This window comes from Phoxinus phoxinus (genome assembly GCF_949152265.1).
Source record: "Phoxinus phoxinus genome assembly, chromosome: 25".
NCBI classification, from domain to species: Eukaryota; Metazoa; Chordata; class Actinopteri; order Cypriniformes; family Leuciscidae; genus Phoxinus; species Phoxinus phoxinus.
In genome coordinates, this window is record NC_136900.1 from 538830 (window position 1) to 554619 (window position 15790).

General features: G+C 44.6%; 1 protein-coding gene across 3 annotated transcripts in view; it reads right to left on the reverse strand.

Annotated features, from left to right (window-relative positions):
* Positions 1-14931, reverse strand: part of ano1b (anoctamin 1, calcium activated chloride channel b) — a 49793-nt gene extending 34862 nt beyond the window's left edge. For 2 of the 3 annotated variants that reach the window (XM_079603483.1, XM_079603482.1), the window contains exons 1-2: positions 5300-5525; positions 2568-2879 (exon numbers count right to left, since the gene is read on the reverse strand). In XM_079603483.1, coding sequence (XP_079459609.1) covers positions 2568-2879; positions 5300-5398 — 411 coding nt within the window. In that variant the 5' untranslated portion in view covers positions 5399-5525. Of the gene's footprint in view, positions 1-2567; positions 2880-5299; positions 5526-7170; positions 7289-14845 lie in introns of those variants that run through there. The other variant, XM_079603484.1, reaches the window with a different exon arrangement.
* Between the last annotated feature and the right edge of the window lie 859 nt (positions 14932-15790).

Below are 15790 nucleotides of genomic sequence, written 5' to 3' on the forward strand. Positions count from 1 at the left end.
CCCTAGACTTCTGGGGCCCACGCAAACCCCCCCAGCCAACGCGTCCATAAACCCCACATGACCCCTGACCCCTCATCTGCTCATTCAGAGCCGCTTCACTGACAACAGCAGCCAGGGACGGACTGGGACTAAAAAACGGCCCTGGACTTTGACTATAGGCCCGGCCCAAAGCAATCGGCGCGCCGTGCGCGGAAACTCGACAACAACAACAATAACGCCTGGCATGTCACAAGACTTTAATTGTGGCTCATGATACTTTTATTAATTGTGCCATATTATTTTAGATTAACTTGAACACTCACATTCTGCACACTGAACGTCTCAACACACTGCAGTCCTGTGTAAAAAAAACTCTAGGCTGTGACTGTCTGACTTGGGGCGCTTAAAGTAATTTAAAGTTGAGCTGGAGTGGGTGTCTTTCTCTGCTCTTGGTCTAAGCTCAACCTGAATAAACAAATGATGGAATGGATTTAAAAAAAACAAAACAGGTTTTATTCCAAGATAGCATGGAATATATTGTATAGTTATAACAGCATATTATACAATCTATCTTAAAATGAATTCATTACTTAATAATCTTAATTAATTTATGCAGTAATTAATCTTACTGCACAAATAATAATACCACATCTAAATGAAAATGTACACCATTACAAATGTAACTTCTGTATTCAAAATCTTCAAAGTTTGTAAGCATTAACTGTAATGTTACCAACATTTTTAAAAGTAAAAGCACAACATATTTCTTATTAGCTACTGCATGTGGCATTTTACAGCTAAAATGTTGAAGTTTAGCTGTTTTAATACTGTAATCATTAAAAATGTAGCAACCTGAATATCCCTTCCTAACATCATCCCTAGCAAAGTAACTCTCTTTCTCCTCTCATGATCCATACTTGCCCTGGATCTACCAGCTCATCTTTCTGTCCCACATCATCACTGGTGTTGCTGCACAGCTGTCTGGCTCACTTCTTCACTGCTGCTATTATTTAACTGTGAGGTGCTGCTGCTGGCTGTGCTGCTAAATATTTCAGTTAGTTTGCGACATTCAGCGGCTTCAGTATCTAAATTCCGCAATTTTTTGCGGAACTCTCGCCTTCTCAGCCCCGCCCTTTTCTTTCCGTTTTTTACCCGCGGCCGCGTTAGGGAAAAAAAAACAGGTGATGACTGCGTGCGTGGCGGGTGGTGGGCCGGCCCGGCGGCCGTCCTGGAGTACCGGCCGTTCTGTGATTCTCCAGATCACACAGATGGCCAGTCCGCCCCTGACAGCAGCGACACAGTCAGTAGTACCATACATTCTCTACAAACAATACAACAAATACATGAGAAAAAAAGATACAAATGGAATAAAATATTTAGTGTACTATACAGAATTAAGTAATTAAATGTAATAATAATAACTCTGTATAGTATTCAGCATATAAATTAAATATACATTGAATAAAGTTATTACATTTATTCAGTGAAGAGCAGTGAGTGATTATCTTGTTTTCTTTTGTTCTAATCTTCCTTAAAATATATATTCTCTCTATTCTAACCTGAAATACTGCATTATTTGAAAAATAAGGAAAAATATTGCATTCTTTTCAGTTGGAAAAATGCATAATAATTATTCCATTAATATTAATGAGTACCATAAAATGTTCTCAAACTGTTTTTTTTTTTGTTTTTTTTTGGGGGGGGGGGGGTCCAGTCACTTTTGAGTCCCAAATAAAGAGCAGCGGAGGGTCAAAGAGACACTGAGCCGCAGGGAAGAAATGCCGTGAGGCGACAGTGAGGAGACGAGTGCTGGAATCAGGAAGCGAGTCTGGTTGGGTTTCTCGCACACACACGCGTCACACACAGCATGTGCACTACTATGAGCCCTACATAGACTGCAGCGCCGCGGATCCCGTGTCAGACTCTCACAGCCAAGACCAAAAAAACAAACAGCTGCTGTCATCATTACTTTAGCCAATTATCAAATCCATGAAACTCTGATGGCATAAGCACACGAGCCAGACTGCACACGCATCCATGCGCTCTCATAAACGTGTGTCACAGAGAGAGCAGGTGCACAGGTCAACCGCCTTCAGCCTGAGGATCTATGCTAAGCTAAAAGTGCTACCGGCAGACCCGCAGATCGGCTGGAGGGATTCGAGAACGTGAAACTGTTTAACTCTCGGGGAGCTGGAGAATTAGCCTGTTTAAATAAAGAGTGGAGTGTTCCTTTAAGGCCACAAATGTTCTTCCACACAGTAGCTGGTGTAGTTCTGCTCCTAAAGTGTGATTGGTTGAGCCATAAGTAAAGGTTTCCCTGCTGGTGTGTGTAGTTCGAGGCGTGCAGACCGTGTGTGTTCAGCACACACACACATGCACTGCAGTATCGGTGTGTCAGCACGGCTGGACTGGCCAATCAGCGTCCAGGACCACAGCGGAGCCGTGAGCGAGCAGCTGTCAGTCTCAGTCTCCGCCGGGCTGTGTGTCACACAGTGTGTGTTTTGTGCTGAAACAGCTGAGCTCAGCGAAACACAAAGCAAACCTGCGCAGACAAAAGCGGAGCGAAGCCGCTGGACAAACACACGTACCTCCTCGTCCCGCTCCAGCTCCAGGCCCATCTCCAGCAGGCTGCTCTCGAACTCGGCCCGGCGCAGGGCCTTGTCCTGGTCCTCCTGCGGCTCGGCGCTGGGGTCGGTGCCGCGCTCGGCGTCGGCGCGGGGGGGGCGGCGGCCGCGCCTCAGGGTGCGCGTGAAGGCGTTGTCTCTGAGGCGGGATCCCCCGGCCCGGCTGCTCTTCTTGATGTGGTAGGTGAGGATATAGTCCACCCGTCTCCGGCCGTCCTGGAAGAACAGACCCTGCCGGCATTGAGTGTTCTCCTCAGGAGTGTGAGACTTCAGGAGCTGAGAGGAGAGAGGAGGCCAGAACATGAGTGTGTGTGTGTGTGTGTGTGTGTGAGTGCAGTGGCCAGTCAGAGGTCAAGATCGCCGCATCTGAACCCTCACACCAGCTCTAGGTGCTCGTACTCCTCATTGTCCTCAGATCAGCTCATGATGAGGACCATCACCCCCGTGTGGAGTGAGTGTTCGGCATGACCTCAAGGCTTCTGCGGACACGCTTGGCAGAGCAGATATAACTGTGGCTTATTATCATATTCTTGACCAGACTAAAGGCACCGTTGCGCTGGACGTTGGATGAAAAGAAAGAGTGAATGTTGAGAGTCAGCAGAAAGTGTTCACGTGTTGTTGTTCATTACATCATTCTCACGCGTGCATTATCAAAATGAGTTTTCAGATCGCTTTACAATAAAACACTTTCTCGTTTAATTCAGTGTTACTTGAAATTTCTTTGGAATTATTTGTGAAATTTACCAATTTCTCAGTGAAAAATGTTTCAAAGACTTTTTTTGTCAGTGTATTTCCTGTTGTTCTGAAGGTGAAGAGCAGTGGTCTGATAATGACCGGTGTAAACTGAGTTTCTGTCGGACAGGATCGGGGTCAGTAAAGCAAACTCATGATCAATGTGATGTTAACACACTGCAGAAGACATGGAAGAGTGTGTTAGTGTTATTTAATCTCTCTAGTGTGTCAGAGATTAGTGTGTATTTACAAACACAAGCATCGTTGAGAAGCCAGTAAAATATTGGGAAATACACACTTATATGTGGGGTTAGGGTTAGACTAAACCGATGTTATTTCCTCAGGCAATAGGACACAATATAATGATGTTACTTCATTTGTGTTGTTGGAAATGTGCACAATACTGAATAATACAGACGCATTACATGCCTTCATAAGACACTCAGCACGACCAGTGCAATGACTTACTGTAGATGTTCATTTTAAATATGCGCTCAATATTAATATTAATTTAAAATAACTGTTTTCTATGTGAAAATATGTTTTATTTATTTATTTTTGTGGAAACTGTCAAACACTACCATTCAAAAGTTTGGAGTAAGATATATATATATATATATGTGTGTGTGTGTGTGTGTGTGTGTGTGTGTGTGTGTGTGTGTGTGTGTGTGTGTGTGTGTGTATTGTTACCAAAAGATGTATATTTCAAATAAATGCTGTTCTTTTGAATCCTGAAAATATATATCACGGTTTATACAAAAATATGAAGCGGCAGAAACTATTTTCAACATTGATCATTATTAATAATTAAGCACCAATAGCAACTGCTAACCTATTTTTTTACAGTCTATGCTGCTAACTGAGCAGCAAATCTGCATATTATAATGATTTCTGAAGGATCATGTAAATACAGTATCTGAAGTTCACACTATTACTGTTTTTACTGTATCTGACCGGATACACACTGTAGACTGGTACCGTAATAAAATCTCTAATACCAACTCTATTTAGGACGTTTTTTGATCTGCCAAATAAATAATGAAAATTATGAAAATAATGTCACGTGAAATCAGTGACTGATATATTTAACAGAAACAAACACCATAATAAATGGTTAATAAAGCAGTGACTCCTCCTCTATCCAGAAGGATATGGTCGTCATGAGTAATATTGCACAATGATGATATTGAATATAGCAGATGGTGTTACACACACACACACACACACACACACACACACACACGACCGGAGGATCTGCACGTCAGATGGAGGAACTTTCTGCATATTCATCTCTGCGCAGCTTAATATTACCTTCTGAAAGCCATAATTATACCATATAGATCCAGCAATGTTTCATAAGTCCTCAACATGAATGCAGTGTTTGACCACACTATCCAGTGCTGGAGATGTGGAGATGTGGAGATGTGGAGATGTGGAGATGTGGAGAGTGTTGGTGAGTGGATCCGCTAATGTTAAATCATGTTCGACACGAGTTACCTTGAACTTGACACTGTCGACTCCCGGCTCTTATTACATCTGTGGGAACCACGACTAATAACTGCTAATCTGACAGTGATATGTAATATTGACAGTGAAGTACAGAGCCGGTTTCTGATGCGCTCCACACACACACACTACACGACAGTAATCTTAGATAGAAAATATTTGGTGAAGTCCTAATTTATGAGGTCAGCTTTTTTTGTGGAGCGGCTTGAGCGATCCAGCAACTGCCGAGTGTGTTGCGGTGTACGGTTTCCTCTTATGAGGACGCGCTCGAGCTTTAGGAGCAGCATTACACCGTATAGATCACGCTCATTACTGTACTTATTCATCTAGATCTACGCTTATCAAACCGTCAATTAAGCAACCAATATTAGTCATCACTCATCGCAGATATTGCATATGCAGTATAGATATGGGGCATAGAGGTCCTAAACTTGCTGGAGGATCTGGAGCACACGCACCTGGAATTTGCCGTGGAAGAGCACGTCCCGTAAGAAGTGTGCTTGCCTGCAGGCCGTCCGAGGCTGAGAGACGCCGCTCTCTGTCTCCGGGACATCCATCTCCCAATCTCAGCAAGAACCTGTTCTCACACTCGCCTAATCTCCAGCCCTGTTCTCTGTCTGTCTCTCTGTCTCTCTGTCTGTCTCTCTCTCTCTCTCTCTCTCTGTCTCTCTCTCGGACTCTCGGACTGAAACGAGCCCAGGTCACTGATCCCGGCTGTTACTTGAGACGACTGAGAGGAGCCAGGAGCTAATATTAGACTAAACTATAAAGCCATACATCAAAGCCTCCAAGATGCCCTCACACACACACACACACACACACACGATGAACAAAGAGAAAAGTTGTTCAGGTGATGTTAGTTATGTTTTGACATCATTTGACCTGAATTCACAAATGTCATTCAGAGAGTTATGTCTGCCATGTTGATTACAGCCGCCGGTGATTCTACAGTTAATGATTTTCAGCATTTTCAATATAATCAAAATTATTTCTTAAAAGGTGTTCTGATCAAAAGACTTTGAAAATGACTCTATTTAGACACACTGACATCAGGAATCAGTCTGCGAATCTCAACAGTGGTGACAATAATAAAGCATGTTGCAGTGCATTCTGGGTGCCACCAATCAAAACTTATTCATGACTCCCATCATGCATTGCGGTATGAATAAATTATGATCTGAATTGTCTTAATAATTTCCTTTCCCTAATTGAATATTCTGTTTGTCACCATTGTTGAGATTCATACACTGATTCTTGATGTCTGAGTGTGCCTAAAAGAAAGAAAGATTTTGTTTTATCAGAACAACTTTTAAGAAATCCTTTAGATTATTGAGAAAATGCTGGATCTTATTCTGAAGGATCACAGTGATGCTATAAACAACAATGTACATTTAAGTCAGATATTAGACAACTAAAGCAAACACTGATCTCCAGAACGGTGTCTTAAAAAAATAGATTTTCTCCTTTGGTGATTCTGCTTGTTAACATCGGGTGTCTTCAATAATGATCAATCATCACTCAATGAATCACTTAATTAGCTCATTAACTTTAACACTCTTGAGTCTGGAGCCATATAAACTCCCAGGAGAGTTCATTTAACACTGGAGTTTTTGCTGTGCACACACACTCACTCACGCACACACACGCACACACACGCACACACACGCACACACACGCACACACACGCACACACACACTCACACTCACACACTCACTCACGCGCACACACGCACGCACACACACACGCACACACACACACACACAAACACACCTCTGTAATCTCTGTAATACGGAAACTTGCCTTGATTCTCGTTAGCTTTCTGTTGCTATGGTTTCTGATTATTTCCTGTTGCTGGCTTCATTAATGATCATCCGCTGTGTGGTTTAGCCCATCTTTAGTGCAGTGTTCGGCTTCATTAGTGTACCGGTGTGTGTAGTGTTGTACGGTCTTGGTGTGTTATTAAACGTGTCTTTATCAGTAATACTACACACAACCCATCACAATATCTCACAATTATTGCAACTTTTTTCTAGCAATTCTGACTTTATATCTCACAATTATTTTAATTCAATTAACTTTATTTCCTGCAAATGCAAGTTCATACTGTACAAGTTTAACTATTTCTCACAATTTTTAAACTTGGAAGTGCAAAAAAGGGTCAGAATTGTGAGATATAAACTCACGATTGTCTTTTTAATAGTTTATTCCGTAGTGGAAACAAGCTTCCATTGGGTTTTCCAGAGAGACCTTTAAAGTTTAAGAGACGAGTGCTGTGTTGTCTTGCACACGGACATCATTTTGAGCATCAAGACTTAGAAACCAACTTACTCTAGAGTCGTGAGGATCATAAGCCATGTCTCCGAGACGGACGGTGTTCCTCTGCTGGTCTGTGACCGGCGCACTGCTCATGCTGTGTGTGTGTGTGTTTCTGAAGTCTCAGTTTCACCTGTAGACGAGAACAACGTGAACCACAGGTAAACAATCAACAAATCACAACTACACAATTACCAAATTCACAGAGTTTCACGAGTTCACACTTACAAATAAGTTAGATAGAATAAATGGTATGCATATTTGGCGTGCTGTCCGAGGAGAGGGCTCCGGGCTCGGTATTCGGCCCGAACCCAGAGTACTCCCCCCAAAAGCTGCAAATTAAATGCAGGACAGCCGCCATGATGTTGATGACCCCCCCAAAACTTGCAGGGTGCAGAGCTTAAGGTATCGGAAGGGCTAAGTCACTGGAAGTCTCCTTGTGACATCGGACGGGAGTTGATTGTCATGACGTCAGATGGGTGGGCCTCTAAGGTGGTAGACTGGGGATGGTCATATGTGATGTACTTTTTTAAATATCCAAACTATTTGGACGTAGAACTGGGCTCCTGCGGGAGCGGAGTAGATGACACTGCTGCGGCAGTGGACAAGTTTGGACGGAGTAACAGAGCTCCTGCGGGAGCGGAGTAGATGGCACTACTGCGGCAGTGGATGAGTTTGGACGGAGTAACGGAGCTCCTGCGGGAGCGGAGTAGATGACACTGCTGCGGCAGTGGACAAGTTTGGACGGAGTAACAGAGCTCCTGCGGGAGCGGAGTAGATGGCACTACTGCGGCAGTGGATGAGTTTGGACGGAGTAACGGAGCTCCTGCGGGAGCGTAGTAGATGACACTGCTGCGGCAGTGGATGAGTTTGGACGGAGTAACGGAGCTCCTGCGGGAGCGGAGTAGATGACACTGCAGAGGAAGTGGATGAGTTTGGACGGAGTAACGGAGCTCCTGCAGGAGCGGAGTATATGGCACTACTGCGGCAGTGGATGAGTTTGGACGGAGTAACGGAGCTCCTGCGGGAGCTGAGTAGATGACACTGCTGAGGAAGTGGAAACAAGTTTGGACGGAGTGGCGGAACCTCTGCGGGAGTGGAGTAGAGTAGCTGTAGAAGAAGAACTTGGTTGAATTGCTCCTAACTGACTAAAGAGCCAGTTGTGTTGAGAGAGGTATCCTGTTAGAGGAAGAGGTGGTGTTGCTGTGGTGTTGATGATAACTTGCTTTCGAACTGTGATCTGAAAGGTGGGTGGAACGGAGATCTGAGCTCCGGCTGGAACAGAAAAGCGTTGCTGTGGCAGAGAGCGAGGTAGAATGGGGAGCGAGGCTCCTGCGGGAGTGGTGGTCTGTAGGGTTGGGTGGGAGAGGAGTTGGCAAAGTAATTAACTGATGAGGGTTTGTTGGGCTTTTTTGATATGGAAGCGGTTTGAGCGGATGTAACTCTTGAAGGCTTCCGTTGACCAGTGGCCAAGAGATTGGATCTGCTGCTGGGAGAGGCCTTTTTGAGCAGCTGTGGTTGCTGCGCCTATGCGGAATGAATGGCTGGAAAAGTGTTCTGCTGGGATGCCTGAAAGGAGCAAAACAGATTTGAGGTGTTTTTGGAACCAGAACCGTATGACGGGGCGGTTGGAGTCGTCTGCGGAAGGGGATTTAGTCCGTGAATTTCTGAAAAGCAAATAGGCTGAGAGAGTTTGGTATGGTTGGATTGGTGATAAGAGATTGAAAATATATATGAAATGGCCTTTCCTGTTTTGGGTTAAAAATGGAAGTGATGGTGAGTTCTGAGCATCTGAGGAAACCGAAAAAAGCCAATATGAACATTGCGTCCAGTGTTCGGGCAGTGTTGTTTGAGTGGTAGCCTCTGCAGAGGGTGGAGAAACAGCTGGAGAAAGCTGTGGTCTGTAGCTCAGCGGAGCGGAGAGAAGAGTGTGGCCTGGCGGCGGAATCTGGGGCGCGGCCCAAGCTAGCTGAAGGCCTGCTGCGGGTTGACGCTCGCGGAAGACTGGGACCTTCGAGAGAGGGAGGCCCTGTCCCAAATGGCACACTCCGGACTTGTGGACTTCCTCAGAGTCCACACTTTGGTGACGTCATGTAGTGCAGACCTATAGGGCCCTTGGCGCGAGTGCACGAGGGCGCATTGAGAGGTATTTTTGGGACAGACTCGATCGCCACGCCGGAAATAGGAAGACGGTCCGGTTGTTGTTTAAATATTATATTTCTACATTTACACATGCTTCAGTAAAGCCCTGACATTCGGTTATATTTATTTAATGAATCATAATGCGATAGCCTATTATTCAGTGCACTATTTATGTTTATATTAAATATAAATATATATTTATGTTTGAGACATCAACCACTGGTTGATGACCATATGTTTGTATAAACTGTAGGTAACAACTGGTAAAATGTACGCATAGGTCATAAAAACCATAATGATATTTAAACTTAAATATTTTCTTATCATGTTAACGTGAGCGAAAGCTCCTCCCATTCGTTGTCTGATTGGCCTTTCGCAAATTCGCAAGGATTTCTGGGTAGTTAAAGTGCGTGAAGCCTGCATCTATGCGGGCTTCGCGGAAGACCGCTTCAAGGGTACAAAGGGGGCGCTGCTGAGCACACTTCAGAGCGTTAAAATGATGAATGGGACGGTCTACGGACTCGTAGACTCAGCGAGCACGCGCAATTTAAGTCCACGAGACCGAAAGTCCACATGAAGTGCGTCATTTGGGACAGGGCCGGAGACGGTGTTTCCTGGGAGTTCGGGGCTTTGTGATTACTTGCCTTTTTTGCAGATGGATTTTGGAGAAGGGAAAGCTGCCTGGAGTTAAACGTATAGGTTGTACGGTTGTAATTTATTCATTCTCCTAGAAAAATTAACATCAGCGTTGATTAGCGCTTGTCTCAACCCCAACACTGTCCATTTTCCTATTGCAGGAATAGTGGGATGTGCTGAGGATGGTGGTGGAGGCAAACAGCGGCGCCTCGGAGTACGGGAAGCGGCTTGGCTAGGCCGGCGGCCACGCTGTGTTGCTGGAGGTTCGGTTACGGTGTCCTGTTGAGTATGGGAGCTCGTTGCGGCATTGGGAAGCTGCAATGGATCCTGGGCAACAAGGGAGTCGTCAACAGACGGGGGGATTTGCGCCATGAATGAACATGAAAAATTGGAAACCACTAAAGTAGCCTTTGATGGACCCTGCTTGGAGGCCCTTACTGCTGTTGATATGGGAGGTGAATGAGGTGACTGAAAGGAGAGAAATATCAGGGAACTGCAAGTTATATGCAAAGTGGGATCCTTTGAAACATCTCCATGCAGTCAGGATTGGATGGTTCTGGGGGAAACTGCTTGGAGGATGGTGTCGAGCGATGCGTCGAGTAGGGGTTTTAAACGAGTGAGTCACGGGGATATTAATTCTGAATATTAAGGTACTGGAGAGGAGACATCGCTGCTCCACTGCACAGTGGAGACAATTTTCCAGAGAACGGAGCTCTTGTGGGAGCCGAGGTGACATTGCTGCGGCTTTGGAGAACTTTACAAAGAAACTTAACTCCACCGGAGCGGGTATGTAATACTGCTGTGCAGTGAAGGCAAGTTTAGACAGAAACTGAGCTCCTGCGGGAGCCGACGGTCACGTCACTGCTGCGGTAGTGGAGAACATTAGCTAGAGAAACTAAGCTCCTGCAGGAGTGAGAGGGGACATCACTGCTGTGGCGGTGAAGGCAAGGTTAGTCAGAGAAACTTGACTCTTGTGGGAGCAGAATGGACTGCTGACAGTGAAGAAGGTTAACCAGATGAATGCCAGAGACGGAGCGGATGTAGGAGCGGAGGAGATGACACTGCTGTGGCAGTGTGAGAGGGATCCTGCGGGAACGGTGGATATGGTGAGCTTGTAGGTTTAGAGGTTTAAATGGCAGCCTTGCAGGATTATGCGCATCTGAAGTTTAAATGACCGAGCAAAGATAGCAGTTCGTGTTTATGACAGTTTAAAATGTCTGGGAAGGTGGGTGAGACCAGAAATATCCTTTGATTTCTCCTTGTGCAGTGCGGCCTGGAAATTAACTGTATCCAAGTTAAAGCCCAGAATTCAATGGATGTGGTTAGACTCACGGTTTATCCAGGGCGATTGAAAACCGAAGCTCAGCGGAAACCTTGCGGTTTAACTGGTGGAAAGAGTTTTATGCAAGCTGTTGAGGAGAAAGTTATGTGACCGGATGAGCTGTATTTCACGTCTGTTTGGTGTCATTTTATATGTTCTCAGTAAACATGCGATGATTGAGCTCAGCATACGTCTTCGTGTGGTCCTTTCTGGAAGGGTCGAAAGAAAGAACTAGAGTGGGTTACACCTGTGTATTCACCACTGACGCATCGATTTGATACTGGATGATCATCAAACAGCGAAGTACAGTCTGATTTATGATCGTTTGTTCCTTCATCTGTTGCTGGTTCATTTATTTGGTGACGTTCAAAAGAGACTCGCTTATGGTAAAAGACAAAGAGCTTTTCATAGAATGAGCATTTTCTCTTAATTTCTATGGGTCACATTACCTGCCGATTTTGTTCATTCTGAATCAGAATCTGCCAAAGGTGAAGCTGTGGTTTTGAATTACTTTAAAAATACATCTATTTTAAAACTTTAGGTTTCTAAGCGATGTTTGTAGATAAATTGTAGGGCAGCGTTAACGATGGTTCTTAATGATTATGTGTGCGTGCAATCTGCATAAAGTGTGAGCTACTGTACGTGTGAGTTTAACCACAAGGAAGCAGCGCGTTAATGACGGAAAATAATTTGAACAGACACCATTTAAAACGCGTATTCCCCCAATTAAAAATGAGTGTCCAGATGGCATGACTGTGCTCATGACTCGACGACTGAAATGATGCGAATTTTAACCAGGGACCGAAAACAAGAAGGTTTTGGGCGGAGCACCCTGAGCCAGCAGGGGTTGAGAGTGAGCTGGCCTGCCGGGACTGAATCTGCGGCGAGGCTTATTGAGGCCTGCTGCGGCGGCTTAATGCTGGAGGATGCCTTAATACGAAGAGGGCGGTATTGCCCGAGACGCAAGCGTGATGCTCGGCGGGCTTTATTATCCACTTCTCTATAGCAGGAATTATTGAATGGTCCGGTTTGAAAAAATGCGCAGAAGGAGATCCCGGATGTTTCGCCCGTGGTGGCGAGGATCCGTTTGTTTGGCCTGACGCCCGCGAGATAACGCCAGAGGATTCTGGCAAAGATTCCTGAAGGGTTAAAAGATTCTTCATCGGACGGGAGAGCTCGTTTCGGACAACGTTAGGCTATATGGGACGCGGCCAAAATGCTGAAGAACTGTCGAGGAACGTTGGTGAGTCAAATGAGTATGTATATAGGTCTCCACTCATGCTGATTGGATAGAAATGTTGATTACTGATTGTTGACAGCTGGTTGGAATGATGTGATAATTGGATCAATTATTTGAACGTGCTCCTCCCGAACTTTGTTAATAAAACATCATATAAAAGAAAAATAAACAAACAGAACTGCCAGTTGTCTTTATTGTCTAATATATTCTTTACAATAAAGATTAAAAATGTGTTTTCTCAGAAAATACCATAGAAGAACATTTTTTGTTTGCCAAAGAATTATTAAAAGAACCATTTTTCCTTAGTGTGCAGAATATTTTACATAATAAAAGAAACTGTTTCCACTGTAAAGAAGCTTTTGTGCAATGACAGATTCCCTGGACGTTAAAGCTTCTCAAACATGAGTTATTGTTCATGAATAATGTTGAGGTTTGCAGATTACCCTGCGGTGCGCTGTCCGTCACATGACTTCTGGATGCTGTCCCAATCGAAATAAACCCATGCTCAGGAGGTTATACTAGGGGTCAGGAGGTTAAACTGGGGGTTATACTGGGGCTCAGGAGGTTATACTGGGGGTCAGGAGGTTATACTGGGGGTCAGGAGGTTATACTGGGGGTCAGGAGGTTATACTGGGGGTCAGGAGGTTATACTGGGGCTCAGGAGGTTATACTGGGGGTCAGGAGGTTATACTGGGGCTCAGGAGGTTATACTGGGGGTCAGGAGGTTAAACTGGGGGTTATACTGGGGCTCAGGAGGTTATACTGGGGGTCAGGAGGTTATACTGGGGGTTATACAGGGGGTCAGGAGGTTATACTGGGGGTCAGGAGGTTAAACTGGGGGTTATACTGGGGCTCAGGAGGTTATACTGGGGGTCAGGAGGTTATACTGGGGGTTATACAGGGGGTCAGGAGGTTATACTGGGGGTTATACAGGGGGTCAGGGGTCAGGATGTTATACTGGGGCTCAGGAGGTTATACTGGGGGTCAGGGGTCAGGAGGTTATACTGGGGGTCGGGAGGTTATACTGGGGGTTATACTGGGGGTCAGGGGTCAGGAGGTTATACTGGGGCTCAGGAGGTTATACTGGGGGTCAGGGGTCAGGAGGTTATACTGGGGGTCGGGAGGTTATACTGGGGGTTATACTGGGGGTCAGGGGTCAGGAGGTTATACTGGGGATCAGGAGGTTATACTGGGGCTCAGGAGGTTATACTGGGGGTCAGGAGGTTATACTGGGGGTCAGGGGTCAGGAGGTTATACTGGGGGTCAGGGGTCAGGAGGTTATACTGGGGGTCAGGAGGTTATACTGGGGGTTATACTGGGGGTCAGGAGGTTATACTGGGGGTTGTGTATGTCTGGCGGTTACGCACTTTACATCAGTTATTAATACAGTAATTAGCAAGAGCACTTATTATGGAAATAATGTACTTTAAAATAATATACTTAATTGTGAATGTGCTTTTCACACACTATGAAAATTAATTGAAAATGTATTATAGTTTAAATTTATATTAAATGCAATTAGTTAACTTCAGTAGAATGTAAAATACATCATTATTTGTAATGTTATAAATGCTTCTATTGTCTGAAATATGGCTAAAGTTTACTGTACTGACAAGCATGATCATCTAAAATATACTTTAATGTCATATTGAGCATGTAAGTATAATGTATTTAAATATTTTTGTAATTACAGATTTTTAATAATGAAGTTGCAGTTTAGTAATGTAAACAATTATAACGTTAAATGTAATAGCAAGTTTTAAATATTAAATTAATAAAAACTTTTTTTAAAAGTGTGCAGAAACTTATCTTTCATTTCTTAACATAGATCTGCAAGTACAGTTAATAAGTCTCTCTATAATACTGACCGCTAAAACATTATTAATGCAGCTCCAAAAATGTGAAATATTACATTTAATCAAGTCGTAAAGTTAAGGTGCACGTAAACACAACATTTAAACAAGTGACACAGCTCCGGAGAATACAACTGTGTGGTAAAGCTACATGTTGAGTTTGGAGGAAGACATCAGCTTCATTGTTTGCAGATGTCATATTCTCAGAGAGAAAAACATATATTACAACCAATTACCAGCAAAATAAAATAAACAACCGTAAAAACCCTGATGCTGATATCAGACTCGTCTTATAAACCCAACTAAAGGGAGATGCAAAATATCCATAACAACTTAGTTTAAATTGTGTATATTTCAATGCTTGCCAAGCATTTCGGTGCGCTACTTTATTTGTGTAATAAAGTAAAAAAGAAAAGAAAAAAAAAAGTTACAAAACGCACTTAGAATGGGCAGTTTAAACGATTAGCATATTTGTATAATATTATATTTCAAAAGTACCTCAGACGAACAGAGTAGTGTCCTGAAGTCCCGTGCCCGTCTACAGGTGAAGCGGGTCCGCGCGAGGAAACATCACTGGCGCGCGCTCATCCTCACGCGCTTCTTAAGAGCGCGCGACAGCCTCCCTCCATCTATCTATCTGTGTGTGTGTGCGTGCGTGCGTGTGTGTGTGTGTGCGTGTGTGTGTGTGCGTGCGTGTGTGTGTGTGCGTGCGTGCGTGCGTGTGTGTGTGTGTGTGATCTGACAGTGTCATTATGAATGTGTGTGTGGCGTTTCTCTGGAGCTCCTCATGAACTCCTCAGAGATGTGTGTGTGTGTGTGTGTGTGTATGTGTGTGTGCTCCTCATGAAGCTCCTCAGAGATGTGTGTGTGTGTGTGTGTGTGTGGTGTGTGTGCTCCTCATGAAGCTCCTCAGAGATGTGTGTGTGTGGTGTGTGTGTGTGTGTGTGTGTGTGGTGTGTGTGCTCCTCATGAAGCTTCTCAGAGATGTGTGTGTGTGTGTGTGTGGTGTGTGTGCTCCTCATGAAGCTTCTCAGAGATGTGTGTGTGTGTGTGTATGTGTGTGTGTGCTCCTCATGAACTCCTCAGAGATGTGTGTGTGTGTGGTGTGTGTGTGTGTGTGTGTGTGTGGTGTGTGAAGCTCCTCAGAGATGTGTGTGTGTGTGGTGTGTGTGTGTGTGTGTGTGTGTGTGTGCTCCTCATGAAGCTCCTCAGAGATGTGTGTGTGTGTGTGTGTGTGCTCCTCATGAAGCTCCTCAGAGATGTGTGTGTGTGTGTGTGTGTGTGTGTGTGTGCTCCTCATGAAGCTCCTCAGAGGTGTGTGTGTGTGTGGTGTGTGTGTGTGTGTGTGTGTGTGTGTGTGCTCCTCACGAAGCTCCTCAGAGATGTATGTGTGTGTGTGTGTGTGTGGTGTGTGTGTGTGTGTGTGTGTGTGCTCCTCATGAA